General features: G+C 43.5%; 1 protein-coding gene and 1 pseudogene across 1 annotated transcript in view; both read right to left on the bottom strand.

The window, feature by feature from the left end:
- vps35 (VPS35 retromer complex component) overlaps positions 1-12,133 on the bottom strand; it is a 117,438-nt gene extending 105,305 nt beyond the window's left edge. The window contains exons 1-2 of the mRNA XM_056278242.1: positions 12,046-12,133; positions 11,826-11,949 (exon numbers count right to left, since the gene is read on the bottom strand). Coding sequence (XP_056134217.1) covers positions 11,826-11,828 — 3 coding nt within the window. The 5' untranslated portion in view covers positions 11,829-11,949; positions 12,046-12,133. The remainder of the gene's footprint in view (positions 1-11,825; positions 11,950-12,045) is intronic.
- A 2,662-nt stretch (positions 12,134-14,795) lies between these two features.
- On the bottom strand, positions 14,796-22,605 carry LOC130112135 (uncharacterized protein K02A2.6-like; annotated as a pseudogene).
- Positions 22,606-23,865: the final 1,260 nt, after the last annotated feature.

The following is a 23,865-nucleotide window of genomic DNA, read 5'->3' as shown; positions in this document are numbered from 1 at the left end:
TTGCCCCGGCATTCGTTAACTTTCAATCTGGCTATAGCTGAGTAAATTTCTTTTGTTATCTGTGAAATTTGTGCTTTATTTTGATCTTCTGTAAGGGTTGGCAAATTTAATGATTTGTGTAGTGCCTCCATTTTCTGGTCATTATCAACCGGAGGTTGTGAATATAATTTTTAGTAATATTCCTTAAAACAATCTTGAGATCTTTGTTTGGTGAGTGCCCTTAGTTTTGGGGTCCTTTATCTTATATATCATGTTATCTGCCTGTTGTTTTTGAAGTTTGCAGGCCAGTAATTTTATATATTTGCTGCCACCATCATAGTACTTTTGTTTAGTAAATATAATTTTATTTTGGATTTCTTGTGCATCTCTCTCTCTCTATATATATATCTTCAATCTGGTTTCTTTTTCTCATTAATTCTACTTTAATTTTGGGATCTATTGAGTTCTTATGTAGTGACTCTAGGTTTTTCAGTTCAACCTGAAGGGTGTTGAGTTTTTCTGCTCGTTTCTTAAGAAAGGATGTTAACGCAATCATCTTCCCTCTCATTACTGCTTTACAGGTATCCCAGAGCACAGGCAGAGACATCTCTCCATTATAGTTATATTCTAAATACTCTGATACTTCCTTTGCAAACTGTTCAATCCTATGTTTATTCAACATGCTAGAATTAAATCCCCCATGTCTAAGCTTCCTTTGTATGTGCTGTTGTTAAGGACAGATACACTGGGCAGTGATTGGAGAGGTCCACTGTTCCAATATGAAATTTTTGCACCCTGCTGCTATCCGTTCCAAATAATAAGAAATAATCGATTTTAGAGTATGTTGACTGCGGGGGTGAAAAGAATGTATAGTCTCTAAATGATGGATTCAGGTGTCTCCAACCATCAATTAGTCCTATTTCTGATATTATTGAGTTTATTTTCTTTGTCATTTTTTGGGGTTGAAATATTCTTGTTCCGGCTGAGTCGAGGTGAGGATTAAGAGTGGTATTAAAATCACCACCACATACAAGAGTCCCTTGTGCTTCTATGGCAATTCTATCCAGTATTTTTATATAAAAATCTGACTCTGAGCTGGGGGGGAATATATACATCATAGAAAGTAAACAGAATCCCATCAAGTTTTTCCTTTATCAGTACGAATCTGCCTTCTCTTTCCTTGTTAGTAGATATACGTATGTTCATATATCACTCTTCCAGAGATCAAAATAACTATCCCTCTTGTATATTTTGATCCATTTGAGGAAGAAAATACATATTTAAAGCCTTGTCTTTGAGTTTTTCATGTTCTAGCCCTGTCATGTGGGTTTCCTGCAAGAATGCAATATCGGTTTTCTCTTTTTAATTTTGTAAGAATTTTGGTCTGTTTGACTGGGCTGAGGAGCACATTAACATTTAGAGAAATTACATTAACCACGTGGTGCCTATACTCAAAGTTTTAGTTTTGTGTGCTATATTGTATAAGGTAATATCCTCCACAGATGCAGATTTCTTACATCGAGAAAAAAATAAAAACAGATCCCCCCTACTTTTAACACAAAACAATAACACACACACTCAAGAACATCATAACAACTAAAGAAACTTCCCAGAAAAAAAAGAGACCCTCATCCCTCAAGTCCCTGTTGGAAGATGGAGGATAATTTCCCCCCCAAATGGGTGGCCCTCCCTAGCGGTGGAATGACGGACCTGCATGTACATTCCATATCTCCTGGATAAATCCAACATACATCCTAATGCTAACCTGCTCAATCGGTAGTTTCAGTATTTGCAAATGTTCTTATTTTATATTGCACTTAGCGGGCACCTATCCAAAGGGGGAAAAAAGGAGAGAATGAGCACAAGTCTGGCACCTCTGGGTTGAGGTGACATACCTGCTCTGTTCTCTCCAGTCACAGTAAGCTGTCTTTCAAAGATAAGGCTCTTCTCCCTGCACACAGTATTAAGATATAACCCAGAAATGTGTCACACTTTGCTGTAGACATTTGGCTGCATGACTTCGTCGCCGGGAAGGCTTTGTTGACATAGTTAAAGACGTTGTTAATGTAGTCACTAAATATGGCAAATTTGATGTAAAAGCTGTTTGACCTCATCCAACCACTGCATCCAGACATGTGGAGGGGAGACCTCAGGCACTGCAGGCGTCAGTGGTAACGGAGATAAAGCCCATCACGGAAACATATGGATGTGCCATCACAACAGCTATATGGACTGAGGATTACCACAAAACATCCTCCAGCACCATCCATTACACAAACAACCATTACAGTCTCGTGATGGTATGTCAAAACCAGGAAAGAACACCAGGAACCTGCTGTTCGGGAAACTCCGTGTGTTTGGAACAGATGTGTCACTGCTAGTTGGCCGTGTTGTGTTTGTCACTGACCGTGGAGCCAACATACTTGCTGCCCTCATTTATTTATTTTTTCCATCCATCCATCATCCAAACCGCTTATCCTGCTCTCAGGGTCGCGGGGATGCTAGAGCCTATCCCAGCAGTCAATGGGCAGCAGGCGGGGAGACACCCTGGACAGGCCGCTAGTCCATCACAGGGCCAACACACACACACACACACACACACACACACACACACACACACACACACACACACACACACACACACACACACACACACACACACACACACACACATTTATGCTGCGTTCGATTATAACTCGGAGGTCGGAAATTCCTAGTTCCCACTAGGAAAAATCAAATGAAACGGCACGAGTTCAGAGTTCCTAGTCGCGAACTCGGGTTTCTTTTCTCGAGCCCCAGTTCACGACACGGAGTTATATGACGTCACATCAACATGGCTGCCCAGTGTCAATGGTAAAATAATATTAATCTTTATCAACCTTTACAAGATTGTATGCTTTTAAAAACACCTTTAAGTTTGATGTTCAGCATGGTATGCTTTTAGATCAATAAAGATACCCTATACAATAGTTGGTTAAACATATAAGATTAAATATTAGTTGTTATTAGCGGTTTTAAAAGGTTAATCTATCGCCAATCACAAGGTCACTAACTTGAAAATGCTCATTGGCAATGATAACGAGAAGAAAACTCTGAACCATGATGATATAAAAAAGTATTTGATTCCAGCCTATTGTTGACGAAAATATGACAACATTGCTAGCGAGCTGTCTTGAAATCCACTCTGGACTTCTTCCATATGAATGAAATATCTCTGCAGCTTCTGGTGCTCAGCATTGCGGGTGTCCATGATTTTTCCCGCCTGGTAGCTCGAACGCAAGGATGTCGGTAATGACGTGTTCCCAACTTACGACCTCCCATCTCCAGGCATAAACGAATGCGGCATTAGCACGGCTGATTCGCCTGACCTACATGTCTTTGGACTGTGGGAGGAATCGGAGCACCTGGGGTACCGGACCTGTTTGCACCAGGCCTCCTGCCACAAATTTGCAGTGATTTCGTCATCATCCTCATCATATTGATTATCTGGTAAATATTAAGACATCAGAAGTTAGCCTAAACATTTTGCCCAAGATTATGATTCAAAATATAATTATGAGTGTTAATCAGATCATTATTAAATATACTGTTCATCTCATCTCATCTTCAGCCACTTCTCTGGGGTCGGCTCGTGGTGGCAACAAGCTAAGTAGGGCACTCCAGATGCCCCTCTCCCCAGCAATGCCCTCCAGCTCCTCCTGGGGGATCCCAAGGCATTCCCAGGCCAGATTGGACATGTAGTCCCTCCAGCGAATTCTGAGTCTACCACGGGGTCTCCTCCCAGTTGCAAAGCAGTCGATTTGTTTTTGGTTGCATTTAATGGTGCAATATGTTTGATACACATCAAAATGTCATGCATGAATGCAGAGGAGAACAGAATAGAGGAGCGTTACTCCTTATCAATCCATTAAAAGACACAGGGAAACGTAAAACAACCTCAGCAACACAAACCATATAGGTTCTATCATAATAAGTCAAATAATTACAGTTTAATTTTGCCCTAGAATAGGTGTACTGATTGCACTGGAAGATCTGTAATTATTGCACGAGTATCAATGTAATTATGCACTAGTATCAACGCAATTATTGCTCTAGTATCAATGTAATTATGCAATAATATAAATGTAATTATTGCACTAGAATCAATGTAATTATGCACTAGAACATAATTTTGCTCCGCTATTACCGACAGGTATGCATCCCTTTGTTAATAGTACACAGTAAAATAATGGGTTTTCCCTGTGGGATGGGAGAAGACACAAAATCCACGGAATTCTAATGTGCGGGCCTGAATGGTCAGAATGTTGGCAGGGAGCGGGTGGGAGTGGACAAGCACACTGCGGGAGTGTAACACGCACATTGCGGGTGCGGGCGGTAATAGTCAGAAATCCAGCAGGAGTGGGCGGGAGCGGGATTAAGAAAACAGTCCCGCACAGGGCACCAGTTGGCAGAGGCTTTTGTATTACAATTGGATGAATCCACGGACGAGTCAAACAACATTCAGCTTTTGGCGTTTGTGCGGTTTGTCGGCCAAAATGAAATGCAGGAGGAATTTTTGTGTTGTAAGCAGCTGCCTGAACGCACAGCAAATTTCCAAAGTGATCGATGGTTTTTTCAGAGAAAATGACGTACCCTGGGCAAATTGTGTTGCGATGTGCACTGATGGTGCAAGAGCCAAGGCTGGTTTAAAAAGTGGACTAATAGCACTTGTCAAAGGTGTGGTTCCCCAAGTGACGTGGATGCAATGCATGCAACATACTCTCTCATTGCCAAAAAAATTAGTGCTGAATTGTCAGACGTCATGGACTCTGTCGTGAAAGCTGTCAATGTTGTCAAGAAGAGTGCTTTGCAAACGCGTCTCTTTTCCTCTCTCTGTGTTGCTGTGGGAGAAGAACACACTACGCTACTTTACCATTCAGGGGTTTGATGGCTTTCGCGTGGAGCAGTGCTGTCACGCGTGTTCGAGTTACGTACGTCTATTCAGGAGTTTTTAACTTTGCCAAAACTGCGCAGAGCTGGCTGCAAATTTCAGTGAGGCTGTCTGGGTTACTAAACTTGCATATCTTACAGATGTTTACTCTGAGCTGAACAGACTCAACAGTTCTTTGCAAGGCTGCAGTACACATGCCATCCAGCTGTATGGCAGAATGGAAGGCTTTCTGAAGAAATCACAAGATGGAGGGAGTGAGACGGGGGGGGCACTTTTTCCATGTCTCCATCAGTGGATGAGTTGGGAGATTCTGCAGTGCTCTCGCCTCATGCAACACGCGCAATTGTTGCACACTTGGAGGCACTCGAGGGTCAATTTGGAAAATAGTTTTGTGAGGCTGACTCCTGGTGCAGGGAGAAGACATGGATACAATTTCTATTCAAAGACCATGCAGCAGATGGCTCAAACTGGACAGTGACAGAGGAGGATCAGCTCATCGAACTATCCACTGACAGTACCTACAGAAACATGTATGAGACAAGACCACTCATCCAGGCCTGGACCTCTTGCCAGAAACCCTTCCCACAATTGACAGCAAGAGCAATGAGGAGCCTTTTACCTTTTGCAACGACATATATCTTTGTGAGAGTGGATTTTCCTCCCTTACCTACCTGCAAAGCAAGTACAGGTCAAGACTGCAGCCTGAGGCTGATATGGCCTCTGCCTGACAACTTCTACCTGCCCTAGAACAGACCAGCTGTGTGACCCTCACTAGGGTCACACCTCTCACTAAGGTAGGAGCTGTGCCATCCACACATACAGTTAATGCTTCATGGTATCTATCCCATTAAAACTGTGAAATTGTAAATGTAAAAAATGTCAATATAGAATTAAAACATGTTCTGTAAAGCACCCCTGTTACAGATAATGTATATAGCTCTGTTTACATATACATATGTGTATGGGAATATAGGTTTATATATATAACATTTGTGTTTTTTTATCTTCTACCTATTCAGCTCACTTCTGTACAAGTAATGTAAGTCAATATGCATTCTTGATCTTCCTAAATAAAAGAAGAATTACAAAAAAACATGTTCTATAAATATAACGTTGTTAAAAGAAACACTCAACGGTAGGGAAAGTGCTCAACAAATAAGGAGCAAAAAAACCCAAAAGACAGCTGATGATTGCTTATGGCATGAAACAGGTTCGTACTGCCCCATGAAGAATTTACTTCACTCACTGGATTGTTCTATAAATATATGAATCTGTCAATAATTATAATTTTAATGGCTTAGCATTGTATACATCATTACAGCGTACTTTTATACATGGCACTATAGGCCGCCCTACCTACACATTATTGTTGTCACGGTTTAATAAGCAACACAATTTTATACGGTATGTAATAGGGGGTCCCTCCGCCATGTCTCTTATCAGCCAAGGGGTCCTTGGCCTGAAAAACGTTGAAGACCTCTGCAATGGATTGCAAGTTCGACACATTCAAGGTCAAGTCGAATGAAAAGAAAGGTGTTTTTAACCATTATTTCACTGATCACTCATCACTGAAGGACCGAGTGAAACAAGTACATCCATGATTATCTTTTTGGCCTTCCCCAAAGTAATGTTCCTCCTCCAACTGACAACTGAAATGCCTGTTACTTATTCATATTTACTGACTTGTAAAAAATGTCAGCTGAGTCAGATTCTGACGCCAATGTTCGTACAATGACCTTTTTATATAATAGCAGATTTTTGACAGTGATTCCATTGTGGCCCAAACTGAGTCAAGGCTCTAAACCAGTTATTTTAAGACACTGGGTCAGGACCCACAGGTGGGTCGCAGGGATTTTATTTGGGTCACCAAATAAATTGACAGAATTTCTTCCATAGTCTTTTAAGATTTATATCTGCAGTACACCATTGAGCCACATGAGCATTTGTATTTCAACCACAGTCAGTTTCTGCCAGAAACAAACTGAACGCTGTACCCGATGCATTGTGCCGTCCTCTTGTATGCCAGACTGGAATGCAATGCTAAAAAGCACGCAGGCCCACCTAACACATTACCATCTTGTAAATAAAATTAATATGCACTATTAGATATTAGGAGTAGGCCTATAAAGATAATATTCAAAGTAAGTAAACAGCACATAATGGGCCAATGACTGTATGCATGCCCAATAATCCAGGTAAGGAAGATGAATCAGTTCGTCTGGCCACAAACGTATATTGAGAGAAACATTTCATCACTCATTTCAATGACCTCTTCAGTCTCAACTGACTGCAGGTATCCCCACCCTTGTAAACAATACAGTGGCATAACGACCAAAACAATGATCGTTTTCATATGCAAATTGCCGTGACCATTAACTAGCGTTACAATGGCCATGTGTACTATTCATAGAGGATTGGGGAACAGTTGCAATCACAGCGTTGTAAGATTTTAAGATAGAATTATACACAGGGAGGGCGTGTGGGTGGGGTGGAGGTCCATTCCGTTGCCTACCAACATGGGGATCGCCAGTTCGAATCGTTACCTCCAGCTTGGTCAAGTGTTCCTACAGACACAATTGGCCCTGTCTGCAGGTGGGAAGCCGGATGTGGGTATGTGTCTTGACTGGGAGGAATAGCGTGATCCTCCTACACGCTACGTCCCCCAGGTGAAACTCCTCACTGTCAGGTGAAAAGAAGCAGCTAGTGACTCCACGTGTCGGAGGAGGCATGTGGTAGTCCGCAGCCCTCCCCAGATCAGCAGAGGGGGTGGCGCAGTGACTGGGATGGCTCGGAAGAGTGGGGTAATTGGCCAGATACAATTGGGGAGAAAAAAGGGGAAAAACATTAAAAAAGAAAAAGAATTATACCCAGAGGAAGCTACACCTAGTCTCTATGGGTTACCTAAGATACATAAACATAATGTGCCATTACGGCCTATTGTTTATATGATTAACTCAGTGACCTACGTATAACATCTCTAAGTTTCTGGCATCTCTTCTTAACCCGTTGACAGGCAGTAATGACCATCACATTCAGAACACTGGATGTTGTGGATCAAGTGAGGGACATCGTTATGGAGAGGATGAAACAATGGTCTCTTATGATGTTAAGTCTCTTTACGTGTGTTCCTGTTGATGAAGCAGTGGAGGTAGTCTGTATGAAATTACAAAATGCCCTCACCCTTAGCAATAGGACCACCCTTAACGCTGACCAAGTGTTTGCTCCAGAAGTTGTGTCTTCAGTCCACGTACTTCACATACAGAGGGCAGTACTATAGGCAGAGGCATGGGTGTACTATGGGTTCCCCAGTCTCACCTGTAGTGGCCAACTTGCATATGGAGGAAGTGGAAAAGAGGCTCTGATGTCCTAACCAGGGATACCACCTAGCCATTGGTTCAGATTTGTGGACAACACCTGGGTTAAAATTGAACCTCAGGATGTACCACATTAACTCTGTGGACAACCACATCAAGTTCACCAGGGTGGATGTGAAAAACGACAGGTTAGCCTTCTTACACGGTGAAATTACAATTGGTGATGGGGGACATTTGATTGTTGATGTTTATAGTAAACCAACACATATTGATCAGTACATAAGGTTTGACTCTCATCATTCACTGGAGCACAAAGTAGGAGTCATCAGGACACTGGACCAACGAGCTGACAACGTCCCCACTGACACAGCGGCTGGGGAAGGGGAGAAATCCCACATTAAACAGGCCCTGGTTAAGTGTGGTTATCCTAACTGGGCGTTTGTCAAAGCCAGGAAGACGCCCAAACAGTGCACCAGACGATCTAAGAGGAGAAGGACAACAGCTGTCTAAGTGTAAACCAGTGGGATTCCGTATGTGGCAGGAGTTTCTCAACAGTTGAGATGCGCATTTTCCAAACACCACGTCTCAGTTGCTTTCAAACCCCAAAACACACATTGCCAGAAGTTGCACCAGAAATTAGTCCACCCCAAGGATCGGGTCCCCAGCACAAACAAAGCAAAAAAAGTGTACGCTGTTAAGTGCCAGGAGGATTGCCATAACTTGTACATTGGGGAAACCAAACAGATGCTAGCCAAGAGGATGGCACAACAGAGGAGAGCTAACACATCAGGCCAGTAGCCACTCTTTCGGGGATGAGGATGTGCACATCCTTGATAGGGAGGAATGCTGGTTTGAATGGGGAGTCAAAGACGCCATCTTTGTGAAGCAGGAACGGCCATCCCTGAACTGCAACTATTTCCCAATTCTCTGTGAATAAGTACACATGGCTGCTGAAACTCTAGTTAATGGTCATGGCAGTTTGCATATGAATCAGAATCATATTTATTGGCCATGTAGGTTTACACATAAATGGAATGACTCCATTTTCATGGCTCTCTCAGTGTACTTAACATAAAATAACAACACTACAACACAACAATCTTCACATATATACACAAGTATTGACTTATACAGGTGAAATAAGAGGTGATAAAGTGCAATGCTGCAGAGAACATATCAGAGATGCTGAAATAGATGTTAGCAGGTTACTTACATACATGCCTGAGGTAGATGGACATGACAGTGTACCAGTATATGTACACTATAAAGTACAGTATATACAACATGTACAGTACAGTATATACAACATGGTTGGATTTATTTGACAGTTAAGTGTTCATTTGAATGACAGCCCACAGAAAGAAACTTTTTACATCAGGTTGTTTTAGGGGGAAAGGGGTCTGAAAGTGGGGAGGAGTTGGAACAGGTTGTGACCAGGGTGTGATGGGTCTGCAATGATGTTGCCTGCCCATTTCCTGAGTCTGGAGGTATATAAGTCCTGAATGGAGGGCAGGTTGACACTAATGATTTTCTCTGCAAACTTAACAGTCCATTGTAATAATAATAATAACAAAAAATAAACTTATATAGCGCTTTTCTAACACTCAAAGTGGATTTACAATAAACGGGGTGAAACAAGAGGGAGAAGCGGCAGCCACACACGACGCCAGCAGTACTCTCCGACTTAGACAGATACAAAAGGGGAAGAAAAATATTGTAGTCTGTCCCTGTCCTGTTTGGTGGCCGAACCAGACCAGACGGTGATGGATGTGCAGAGGACAGACTGGATTACTGCAGAGTAGAACTGAATCAATAGTTCCTGAGGCAGGTTGAATTTGAAACCAATTGTTGGTTTCGGTCATTATACCACTGTATTGTTTATAAGGGTGGGGAGGTCATGTAGATGAGTGATTAAAAATGTCTCTTAATAAACGTGTCCACACGAACTGATTTAACTTTCTGTGATGGGCCAATGAGATGTGACGTAAAATAGACCTGATGTGGTTAACAAACTGATTGTTGACCATTCAAATTGACCAACTGTTTGATAACAATAGCCGCACTTAAACACAAGCCTACTTGTTCTGATAATAGACAGAGCTTTTACATAAAAAACTTTCAACAAGAAGCATGTTTTTGATAGTACTGAATGTTCGTACTGTTTTGATAACTTACTTATAACTTATGTATAATATTGAAACTAATATGAAAGGCTAGCATAGCATTGTTTTACTGAGGAAAAGGAAAAAAATCGAGAGCCTGTTAACTCCACCTAAATGCATTTATTTGGTCTCATTTACAAAGTATTTATCGTTTTCCTGATGAGAGGAAATAAAATGATAGCCGGTTCACTCCGCCTAAATGCATTAATTCTGTCTCCTTTATAAAGTATCTAACATGTGTATATGTTTTCAATAACGTGCATAAAACGAAGCTGTGATTTATCAAATTATTATTATTTTAATGTCTTCGCAATAGCTGGTTTCCCTAGTCAAAATAATACAAGGTGATGCGGGGATGACAGTAAAAATGGTCAGGAACGTTCATTTCAACTCATTCTCACGATTCATAGATAAGGCCTATTGTGAATTATGAAAAGCACTTTGGGCCAGGCTTAAAACAGAATCACGGATGACTGAAGCAAATAATCAATGATCGGTTTCAATCAACGAAAATATAATCGACTTTGTGCATAACTGTAGTCCACTGACTTCCGGTTTCTACTGCAGTGGTCACACCAGTTTCCTGTTTGTTGGCGTGCGTTATTGACAATGGCATATTTTTCGCGACGCCTGCAAGATTTACCATGGATAAATGTCAACGACATGCACAGAATTGTCGACACACTTTCACCTGCACCTACCAGCAAACGAGTGAAAAGTTTCAGTTAGTACATATCAAGTTATGTCCACAACGATGAGGAAGAGTCCGGGCGGACGGACCCTCATAATGCGACACGAATCAAAAACCAAATTAAGTTTCATTAAATTTTAAAGAGAATTTGATAGATCTCAGTACTATCCGACGTCGCTCAATAATTGTACGGCACGACACATTTGCCACACTTCCTGAAGGCAGTCCTGACATGCGTCTGTGCTGTCAGACGCCACGTTAAACAGAACACTTTTTTTATATATAATTTAAAGAATAGTTTGCCCCGCGATGAATACGCGTCAGCTCGCGTCAATCTCGAAACGTTTTATCGAAAACAAAAGTTCAGGTTAGCTAGTACCGTCTAGCTATCCGGGGCAGCTTGTGCAGACGAACAGATGTCAAGCCAACATGACTACTCAATTGGTACTTCAGAAGCCTACACGCATGGGTATCATCGTTATTATACTACTAAGTCTTGAAGGAGATAAACTGTTTCCAAACTAAGCAACATTTCCCACTTAGCAATCAAACGTTTGCTGAGGACGTACTAGCTACTCGATGGCTAACGTTACTTCGGGGCTTTAGGCCGTGGCACCACCCACAAATGTATTAAAAGTCTTATTTATATTCGGGGGGAGAGACTTTATTACTTGAGAGCATAACAAAGTTTACAAGAGGCAACGAAATACAAATCTGTATGGAACATATCGTGCCATTGCATTACTTACCATGATAATCAAACGTGTATCAGGAGGGAAGACTGAACAGCCTCTAGTAGCTTCACTGTCATGTGATAAATGTCTGCTTCCAGCGATGCAGCTGCTTATACCCAAGGTGAGAACAAGCAGGTTTCTGTTCCAAGGAAGATTGAGAAATTGCAACTTCTTACTGACTAATTTGTTTATTCTTCAAGGCAGCCTTACACAGTGACTATTAAAAAATATTTACTTTTAGTTACAGTTCGCCGTTCCCTTGACTGTGCAGGTCAAATTGTCTGTCGTCGTCGGCTTCTTCCTTTCTTCTTCTTCTTCTTCTTTCTGTTTCGTCTTCTGCTTCTTCTTCTGCTTCTTCTTTGGCCTAATAGACGCTACAGTAGCATATTACTGGCCTCTACTGTTTGGTATTGATGTTCCTTTTGACATTTATTTATGTTTTGTTACATAGTCCATCCGTTTCTTCATTTTAGTCCAGTTATCCAGGTTGAAGAAAGTGTCCAGAGTAAAAAAACAGTTTCTCCAGCTGCTCCCGGGTCTTTGAACAGCTTCATCCTTCGAAGTGAGTAATTATTCCACTAGATGAGAACGTGTCTCTGAGCCTCCACGCTACATTTTTTTTAATTATTTAACAATTTCAAATGTACAAACATGGCAATAACATTTCCAAATTAGAACAATAGGACCAGGTACATACAAAGGAAAGATAGGGGAAATTTAAAAAATAAAATAAAATAAAACAGAAGAGAGGTTGAAATAACATCAATATAAAATACATTTAAAAAAATAACCTAGGGCTTTTTGTAAATTATATTCTTCTATTATACTAAGAAGTTTCACTGCATTTTTATTTTTCATGACTTTAAGGGCCTTTGTGTAAGCAAGAAACTTTGTGAAATACACAAAAGTTGGGTTTCACTTTCATATAAACGTAGCACAAAAAGTAAGGAAATGTGTGTTTGGTAGATTATTTCTTTGTTGTAACAATCCTTCTTGGCAGTAAATCTTATATCAGGCACCTGATTGTCAGCACCTGGGGAACCAGAAGCTCAAAACAAGAGTCAATAGCAACAGCAAAATAAGCTGTTTGGCATTGGCAGAAAAGATTTGGCAAATTTTTCATGGGCGCAACCCACATACTCAGCTCTGCTGCTCATCCCACAAATGCATGTTCCTTACAAATGTGGCACCATTTAAAAGGGAAATAAACAGGCTTTCCAACGGTATAAGATTTATTGCCAAGAAGCATTGTTACAACAAAGAAATAATCCACCAAACACAAATTTCCTTATTTTTTGTGCTAAGTATATTTTGATTTGTGTATATGAAATTTCCCAAAAATAAGAATGTTTTTGACCAAAAATTCATCTTTGCTATTGTCCATGACAAGTCCATAAACAATGTCCTTCAGAGAAAAGCTTTCCAGTTGAAAAACCCCTGGGTAAAGCCAGTCTTGTACATCAAGCCATAAACTTTCAGCATACATACATTGGAAAAATAAATGATCAGTCGTTTCAGTATCTTCACAAAATACACAATTATTGGTTTCAATTGCAAATCGCTGTCGTAACAATTCACTTGCTGGATACACTCCATTCAAAAATTTAAAATGGAGATACTTTGCTTTGGCATTTATGGGGAATTTAAGATATTTACTTCGAAAGATTGTGAATAGTTATTTGCAAGTAGACTTGTGGTAAGTCACATTTAAGTAAAAATTATATACCTCCAAATTTCTTGAATATTTCTCTGGGAAAATGGTACTACCAAACGTTATTGGTGTTGTTGTGTAGTTGGTTCAGTATCACACATCAACACACGAAGCAGAGGAACAGGGGAGTATGTACTTTACTTAGCACTTTTTCCATCTACACATGCGTAACTCACAGTACCTGGAACATGTAAACCATAGTAGTGCCACCTAGCGGTCTCCAACGTAAATAGCATTAACAGAACACAACGCATCACTATGTATGTATATGGACACAACATCTTCCCCTTTTGAACAAAGAATACTTCTAGTACCTTAGATTAGAACTGACAGTATTACACTCTGAATAATGTATGTAACCCAATAACATCATCCACTTTTTACATTTTCTTTTCCCTCCCCACATTAGTCAGCAGTATTTTTTTCCACTTTCCCTACTACTACTACTACTACTACTTTCGGCTGCTCCCGTTAGGGGTCGCCACAGCGGATCATCCGTTTCCATTTCTTCCTGTCTTCTGCGTCTTCCTCTGTCACACCAGCCACCTGCATGTCTTCCCTCCCCACATCCATAAACCTCCTCTTTGGCCTTCCTCTTCTCCTCTTCCCTGGCAGCTCCATATCCATCATCCTTTTTTCCACTTTCCCATGACAAAGTATTTGGTCCAGCTAGGTGGATTTCTAATTCTGGTAAACCTGAGCCGGTTATCAGAGTCAGGTGGTTTATCAGTCTGTGGTTAGTACAGTCCATTGCTCTGTCAGAGTCAGTATCCGGGATCAACTCTGGCAGTGCAGATAAGCGTGAGATGTTCCAGATCCTTCCATCATCCAGCAAGTACGTGTCTGGTCCTTTCTTTGTCACAACAGTCCTTGGTTTGGTGAACTTCAGTTCTCCTTTCTTTACTTTCCATGGCTTCCTAATCCGTACTTTGTCACCGGACTGGAAGTCAATTGATTTAGCGTCTCTGTGAGCATCTGTGTATTCTTTCGTCTTCACTTGTTTTTGCTTCACTCTTTCATGCACAGCGTGTCCATCTTTTGGAGGTACAGGCATCTCCATCACCTGTAGCTTTGTTCTCATTCGTCGACCATGGAGCAGTTCTGAAGTGGATACTCCAGTCGTAGAACGAGGTGTTGCTCTGTAATCTATCAGGTAAATTCTCAGGAATGATTTCCAGGGTTCTCTTTGGATTGATGCGGTCTGTATGCAGTCTTTAGGCTTCTGTTGAATCACTCAACTTCTCCATTGGCTCTTGGATAATAAACTGAAGATCTCAGGTGTCTGATTTCCCTCTTTTTGAGAAAGTCCGAGAACCTAAAGGAGAGGAATTGAGGTCCATTATCATTGACCAGTTCTTTTGGATTCCCTTCTTGAGAGAAAACAGTGGTCAGGAACTGGATGACAGTAGCTGTGTCAGCACGAGGAGCAAAGGCTACTTCAGGCCATTTACTATAGTAGTCTACCAGTGTTATGGCATATCTGCAATCAGTAGGTGCTATCTCAAATGGACCTACGATATCCACGGAAACCTTTTTCCATGCAGCAACTGGTAGGGGAATGGTTTCGAGTGGAGCATCATGGGTTACAGTCGACTTATCATTCTGTCTGCAGGTTGTACAGCAATGTCTCTATCTGGGAGTTCATTTTGGGCCACCAATACAGTTCTCTGAGGCATTGTTTAGTGCGCACAATGCCTTGGTGGGTTTCATGAGCGATATTAATGAGTCTTTTCTGCAATGACTCAGGCACCAGCAACCGATGAGTACCTCTGACAATACAGTCATCCATGACTGCAAGCTCATGGCAGATCAGGAAGAATGGCTGTAAGTCAGGCTCAGATGCTTTGTTTCGTGAGGGCCAGTCCTTCTGTATCTGTGCACGGAGCTTTGTGAGCACTGGGCAGGCACAGCACTCAGAAGTCATCCACAGACACAGCACTCAGATCAGTGAGAATGGTTGCAACGGATTCCGCATTCTCTGCACATGCAGTGTCTGTCTTGGGAAGTGGGAGTCTAGATAGACAGTCAGCGACATAGTTCAAAGATCCAGTTCTGAATTCACCATCATAGTCAACTCCATCAGACGAGCAGACCATCTGGTTATCCGGAGACCAGCGCAGTTATTGCCTTTGGTAGTCAGGAGTGTTGTAAGTGCTTGATGATCGGTGCGTAACAGGAATTTCCTTCCCCAGAGCCATGTACGCCATTTCTCAGCAGACCAGACGCAGGCCAGCGCTTCCTTCTCAACAATGGAATATTTTCTCTCAGCATCCGACAGACTGCGAGATGCAAAAGCAACAATCTGTTCCTCACCAGTACTGTCCAGCTGAGTCAAGACGGCATCTAGCCCATAGTCTGAAGTGTCTGTAGAGACTATGGTAGGCTTGTTGAGGTCAAACAGCACTAGAGCAGGGCTATTCACGATCATCTTCTTGACTCGGTCAAATGCTGCTTGAGCTGCATCATTCCACTGGAATGAACTGTCCTTTCGCAGCAGAGCTCTCATAGGTTCAACAACAGTTGCGTAGTTGGGCACAAACTTGCTGTACCATGCACTCAGACCAAGAAATGAGCGCAGGGTTGCAGGATCAGTAGGGGGCGGGGCATTCAGGATGGCAGTGACATGAGAGTCATCTGGCTGCAGACCTTCTGTACTGATCTTTTGGCCAAGAAAGCTCAGAGTAGTTTGACAGAGCTGACATTTGTCAACATTGAGTTTCAGTCCCGCTTCACTGATTTTGTGCAGCACAGCACCGAGATTGGCCTCTTGTTCAGCTTCTGAGGATCCGTAGATGATTACATCATCGAGGTAACATTGCACCCCTTTGAGGCAACTGAGGATCGTTGTCATCATCTTCTGAAATGTAGCAGGGGCAGAACTCAGTCCATAAGGAACTCTGCAGTATTGGTACAGGCCTTCATGCGTAATGAAAGCCCTCTGAGCCCTCTGCTCTCTTCATGCAGCTTCAGTTGATGGTATGCAGATTTGAGATCCAGGGTAGAGAACATGACAGATCCACGCAGCTCAGACAGTATGTCCTCAATCAGTGGTAAGGGATGGCTGTCAACGACTACTGCTTTGTTAGGTTCCCTCAAATCGACACACATGCGTATGCCACCTGTCTTCTTCTTAGTGACTACAATTGGGGATACCCATTCAGATGCATCAACTTTCTCAATAATCCCATTTTCCTCCAGATTCTTGAGTTCATCGGAAACAGCATCATGGACTGAAAGCGGTAAGCGTCGAAGCTTTTGTTGTACCAGCTTCACTTCTGGTCGTACCTTCACTTTGGGTACAAAGTCCTTTGCACATCCAAACGCAGCTGAAGTCTCACTTTTCTGTTTGCTGGTAGTGGGCGGAGCTTCGGTTTGGTGGAGTGTCGCACAGACATTGGCAGTCTCAGGTATTAACTGTCCTCCTTTGATCTGTAGCTGGAGAGCAGTCACCAGGCCCATACCTAGTATAGGTGTCCCTGTTTTCACTATGTAAAAGTCTGTGGAGGCACTCTTGTAAGTAAGTAATGTCGGCTTTAAGACATCCAAGCACATTCAACTTCTCTCTGGAATACGTAACAGGCTGCATTCTAGGTTCACTTAGCTTACTTGAACCAAAATATTCACTGTAAATATTCTCAGGCAGTATAGAAACACCAGACCCTGTATCAACAAGTAATTCAATAGTGCATGCCTGTGCAGTAGTAGGTGCAGTAATAGTAGTAGTACACATTAGCTTAGCAGCTGTTTCAGAAGTAGAACTAACCGTTAAGACTGTAGTATCAGGCACAGTCACTTCATTAATAGACTTTTGGGAGGATTTGCACACTCTAGAAAAATGTCCCATCTTACCACATGTTTTACATTTGCAGTCCTTCGTTGGCTAGGTGGTCAGCTGAACCACAACGATAGCATGTGTGGGTTGCATCCGTTTTCTGAACGGTCTTGTATTTTGGCTTGCGCGCCTTCTTTTGCACTTGAACGGCGGCGACGTGCTTTGTGTCACCATCAGCAATGACTTTTGCATCAGCTATAGCAGCTTCAGTACGCCTAGCTACTTCCAAAGCTCTATCAAGTGTCAGGTCCTCCTCCATTAACAGTCTCTCACGTAAACGAGGATTATTTGTCTTCTCTACGATCTGATCACGCAGCACTTCAATTTCCAAATTGCCAAACTTACATCTCTTCACGAGCTCGCGCAGCGCTACCACATAGTGATCCGTTGACTCACCCACAGCTTGAGCTCGTTGCCTAAAGCGGTACCTCTCGGCGAAAACGTTCAGTTTCGGGGTGAAATACGCCTCCAAAGCCTGCACAGATCCATCGTAGGTATCATCCGTGAGCGGCAAGGGGCTTTAGATTCTTTGCCCCTCTGTTCCTAAGCAGTGAACTAGCAAGGCTCTCTGTCTCTCGGCAGGAAAGCCACTTCCCCCGATAGCAAGCAGGTAACTGTCCAACAACTTTTTCCACGCAGCAAATGTGGTTTTCAGTTCACCTGGGCACTCCAGGAACACGGCAGGAGATTGCAAGGAGAGCAAAGCCATCTCTTCGTCACTACTACTCTCGTCGCCACTTTGTTGTGTAGTTGGTTCAGTATCAGACGTCAACACACGAAGCAGAGGAACAGGGGAGCATGTACTTTACTTTAGCACTGTTTCCATCGACATGTTTTACTTCTTCTACTCCTTCTACACATGCGTAACTCACAGTACCTGGAACATAAGCCATAGTAGTGCCACCTAGCGGTCTCCAGCATAAATAGCATTAACAGAACACAATGCATCACTATGTATGTATATGGACACAACAGGTGTTCGGAAAAGATTTTAGCCAATTCATTTTCAAGGTTCCATTTATAAAATCAAAATCGATAGCTTGCTTGTATGCCTCCATCTTTAAAATCTTTGGTCATCTCTGCTTTTTTAACGTAGTGAATTTTCTTTTTACAAATATCAAATAATCAAAATTGACCTGACTGATCTTTTTAATAGCTCTATTTCTGGGGTGCCCAACCAGTCGATCGCGATCGACCGGTCGATTGCGGGCTGATTGCCAGTCGATCGCGAGATGATTTTGAAGAATTGAGTTAGATTTTGAAAAAAAAAAAAACGGCAGTCCCTTGTGTTCACATCTTGATTGACATCGAATCTGACCAACCATGAAGAGGCAAGGTCAGCACTGGTCCTGTATTAGTCAGATTCAACATCAATCAAGATATTATTGGTCTCTCACTCGCGAGCTCTGACGTAACTTAGCGTCGAAGTGGAGAGACGAGAGCCGCGGCTAACGGTAACAAGACCGACTTCTCTTTAACTTTATTGTGCGTGTTCAGCGACAAACAACAAAAGTGGCAGAAGCCAAAGATCGAAACCTTATCATTCCACAGTGAATGGGAGGAAGCTTATTTTTTCGTTTACTCAAACGCAAAATCCATCTGTCTGATCTGCGCCGCGATTCTGTAACCCAACCAGCTACAAAGAACTGGTAAGCATCCAGACTTTTGTGTGCTTTTAGGTCAGCACCTGTGTGTGGGGACACTCCATTGGAAACATAGTGGTACAGATCGTGTGGATTGAACTTGGGCAGACTGGATGGTTTTGCTAGATCCGTGATCACATCGGTAGGAAGAAGGTACGGGTCGGTAGCTAACCCTGCTGTCGCTAGCTTCTCCCCGTATCGCTCTTTGTGCCGTCCTACAAGGTGACTCACTTCACAGGGCAACTCCACAACATTACTCTGACTATTGGTAGCCATCACTTAAATTTAAACTATAATAGCTACTCATCCGTCGCAATATTTTGTTTGTTTTTGTTGTTCGCTTTTGAATTTCCCGGTCTATCACTTCCCGCCGTCCGTCATGGCGTTCATATTCCCCGCGAGTGGGACGTGACGTCACGTGTATTATGTAGCTGGCTAATAACACTATGGTGTAAACAATTTCACACACGATGCAGGGACCACAACGCACACACGGCTGTTCATTTCCATGCTTTACTAGGAACTCTTCTTCTATTGGTTACAACCCAGACAACAGCAATATAGAATACAGGTGCCACCTAGTGGTCACTCGTAGAATAGCCTCATCCATACATAACATCTCCTCCCAACTAAAATATGTTGTACATCAACAATGCAAAAATCACTTCCCGGAACAAAGATTAAGTGACAAAGGCGTAATGTTACTTCCCAAAAGTACATTCAAAACAATGTTATTTTCCGGTATACATTCAGACCCCGTATTTGTTTCCCAATATTTTTATACTCAAAAGTCTCAGTCTCCCTACCACATTATCAATGTGTTTACTCAGCAGAGTAACATGCAGGTGGTTTAGTATGTCTCACCGGATAGTGCGAGTGTCTAACAGTCTCCGCTATCTTAGTATAGGTCCAGCACCAGCTGGTTCACTGGAGTGAGGTGTCTCCGTGGGCTTGATAGCCACTGGAACTGGATTAGTGTTCTCATCAGTGTGAGATGCAGGGGTACCGAGGTGACGTGTAGTACCACCAGCACTACGTTGAGGTGACATAGGGAAGCTGGTAGGAAGGTGGACTGCAGAGCTGGCAGCGTCCGCGTGTGCCTGCTCTGTTCGAGTCAACATCTGATCCACATGGCGTTTCCACACACCCTGTGCTCCCACCTTGACCTCGTATGACACTGGTCCTGTCTGAGTCATTATAACTCCTTGTGTCCACTTTTCCTCCCCCTTCCGGTAATCACGAACAAGGACAGACTCACCGACTGCAAAGTGTCTGGCCTTGGAGTGTTGTTGACGGCGTTGCTGCTGTGAGTCTTGAGAGCGATGAACAACCCCAGCCACACTGGGTTTGAGAAAGTCCAGTCGCGTGCGTAGCATGCGCCTTGTGAACAGCATAGCCGGCGGTTCCTTTGTCGTGGCGTGCGGGGTGTTGCGATACGTCAACAGGAATGTGTCGAGCCGCTGTTGCACTGGTGCGGCGCCCCTGGAGGATTTGAGGGCGTGTTTGAAAGTCTGTACAAAGCGCTCAGCCAGGCCGTTCGTAGCAGGGTGATACGGCGCTGAGCGAATGTGCTTGACTCCATTGGCTTTCAGGAATGTGGCGAATTCCTCAGAACAGAACTGGGGTCCATTGTCGCTTATGAGAATGTGAGGAAGGCCGTGGCGACTGAAAAGGCCCCTCAGTACTGTGATGGTCTTGTTTGCTGTGGTGCTATCCATGATTTGCACCTCGGGCCTTTTAGAATGAGCATCTACTACCACAAGATACATGTGTCCTTAAATGGACCAGCAAAGTCCACGTGAATCCTTTCCCAAGGACTGGAAGGCCACATCCATGGATGTATAGGGGCAAGACTCGGTTCTTTCTGACTACGCTGGCATGAGTGGCAGGATTTGGCCTGGAGCTCGATCTGAGAGTCAATACCTGGCCACCAGACATACGACCGTGCCAAGCTTTTCATCCTCACTACCCCTGGGTGTGCTGTATGTAGCTCGTTGAGCACCCGGGGCCGTAGCTTGGGTGGCACTACCACTCGTGTGCCGCACATGAGGCATCCCTGTTGGGTTGTGAGGTCATTTTGACGAGTCAGGAAAACAGACAGTTCAGTATCTGTGTTGTTCGTGTTTGGACAATGTCCAGTAGTGACCATCTCTAGTACGCGAGACAGTGTAGGGTCAGATCTAGTGTTGTTTCGGGTATCAGTGGTACTGATTGGTAGTGTGTCTAACTGTGACATGTAAAACACATCTACGGTGTCTATCTTGTCATCGTGAGTGTCCGGAAGTGGCAACCTTGACAGTCCATCTGCATTAGTATGTGCTGAAGCCTTACGATACCCTATAGTGTAATCCTGCGCTGACAAGAGGAGCGCCCAGCGCTGCATGCGGGCTGCGGCCATCAACGGCGTACTCCTCACTGGACTGAGAATGGAGGTCAGCGGGCGATGGTCTGTGAGTAGAGTGAACTTGTTACCATAGAGATACTGGTGAAACTTACGTATGCCAAAGACTATCCCCAGCGCCTCTCGCTCAATCTGGGCGTAGTTCTGCTCTGCTTTGCTGAGTGTTCTTGACGCATAAGCAATAGGTTTCTCTACACCATCAGGCATGACGTGAGAGAGTACAGCCCCTACCCCATAGGGTGAAGCGTCACAGGCTAGACGGAGGGGCAGCTCAGGGTTGTAGTGGGTTAGCACCTTCTGAGATACCATGAGCTCTTTCACTTTTCGGAACGCTGCCTCACAAGCTGTAGTCCACTGCCATTTCTTCCCTTTGTGCAGCAGTGTGTTCAGTGGTTGCAGGATGGTTGCCAGGTCCGGGATGAAACGTCCATAGTAGTTTATCATTCCGAGCAGCGAGCATAGTTGGCTAACGTTGGTGGGTGCCGGTGCCTCCACAACAGCGCGTTCCTTCTCTGGCGACTTGTGGAGCCCGACAGCATCGATGATATGACCTATAGATACTCTACTGACTCCTGGAAAAACATGCACTTATCCTTTTTGACATGGAGACCATACTCCTCCAGTCTCGTGAGAACGTCGTCCAGGGCTTTCAGGTGGGTCTCTTCATCTGGCCCACTAACCAGAAGGTCATCGAGATAACAGTGCGTGAATGGCAATCCAACGAGCACTTGATCCATAGCCTTCTGGAACAATGCTGGTGCTGACGCAGTACCGAAGGGCAAGCGGTTGTAGCAGAAAAGTCCTTTTTGTGTGGAAATAGTCAGTAGCTTCCTCGACTCCTCCACTACTTCCATCTGTAGGTATGCGTTTGACAAGTCCAGTTTACTGAAGCGTTGACCTCCAGCTAGCGATGCAAAGAGATCCTCAATGCGTGGAATAGGATACTTGTCCACACAGAGTGCTTGGTTGTGGGTGACTTTGAAATCACCACCAAGTCTCACCGTGCCATCCTTCTTGTTGACAGGAACTACGGGTGTGGCCCAGTCACTATGCTCCACTGGTGAGATCACGCCAAGGTCAGTGAGGCGGGTCAGTTCAGCCTCTACTTTGGATCTCAGAGCATAGGGCACATTACGTGGTGGGCAGAATTTGGGTATGCTATCAGGTTTAAGAGTCACTCTCGCCTTAATGTCTTTCATTGAACCCATCCCATCCTCGTCGCCAATTTATATTATGTAGCTGGCTAATAACACTATGGTGTAAACAATTTCACACACGATGCAGGGACCACAACGCACACACGGCTGTTCATTTCCATGCTTTACTAGGAACTCTTCTTCTGTTGGTTACAACCCAGACAACAGCAATATAGAATACAGGTGCCACCTACTGGTCACTGGTAGAATAGCCTCATCCATACATAACAACGTGCAAAGGGTCAATACCGAAGAAGGGTCATTGGGAGCGCCATTTTAAAACGGTGCCCAAAAGCCGTGATACAGATTTCCCAGTGAAAACAGCTCTACCAACCAGAAAACTGCAGGAGTTGAAGTCTCAGCTAGCAACGCAGCAGTCCATTTTTACGAGACCCAGCGCCGAGGGTGAGGCTGCAACGACAGCGTCGCATCGCGTCAGTCATGTTCTTGCTAAACTGTGGAAGAGACGTTTGCTGTGGCTGCGGCTTCACTCTTCGGTGATTTCAAGAATAAAACGGACATTGTGAATGCCATTAAAGACGTTCAACTACCCCGGAATACTGTCACACGGCGCTGTGAGGAAATGGCCGGGAGTCTTCATGAGCAACCAAAGAAGGACGTTGAGGCATGTGAGTGTTTTCCCCTCCAGTTTGACGAGTCAACCAATATGGCGGATGTGGCGCAGTTCTGCATTTTCGTTAGAATGGCCTCTGACGACATTATGAGCGCAGAAGAAGAGCTTCTCACTATTTTGCCACTTAAAAGACAGACTAGAGGCAAAGATATTTTTCAAGGATCCATGGAATTCGTTAACCAGAATAAACTGGCCCCTTTTAAACTCATCTGCATTACAACTGATGGCGCACCTGCTATGGTAGGCCGTGCTAATGGGTTCGTTGGATTGTGCAAGCAAAGTGATTCTTTCCCCGACTTCCTTAATTGTCATTGCATAATTCACCATTAAGCGCTGTGTGGGAAGATCTTAAACATGAAAGAAGTAATGGATATTGCTATGAAGATTGAGTTCTCGGCAGAACACACACATCTGTTGCTGCATACGGATGTAAGGTGGCTGAGCAGAGGCACATTTTGTGGAGAGATTCAGTGAGTTGTTGCTTGAGATCAGAGATTTTCTCAAGCTCACCAAATATACACAGCTAGAGGACAACAAGTGGCTTTTGGATTTGGCATTCCTAACTGATCTCACCAGCATGTTGAATGAGCTGAATTTAGAACTACAGGGACGGGATAAATGCGTAATAAACATGATCA

This window comes from Lampris incognitus, chromosome 4, assembly GCF_029633865.1.
Source record: "Lampris incognitus isolate fLamInc1 chromosome 4, fLamInc1.hap2, whole genome shotgun sequence".
NCBI lineage: Eukaryota > Metazoa > Chordata > Actinopteri > Lampriformes > Lampridae > Lampris > Lampris incognitus.
Note: the sequence above shows the minus strand (reverse complement) of the source record. Positions and strands in the feature narration are given on the sequence as shown.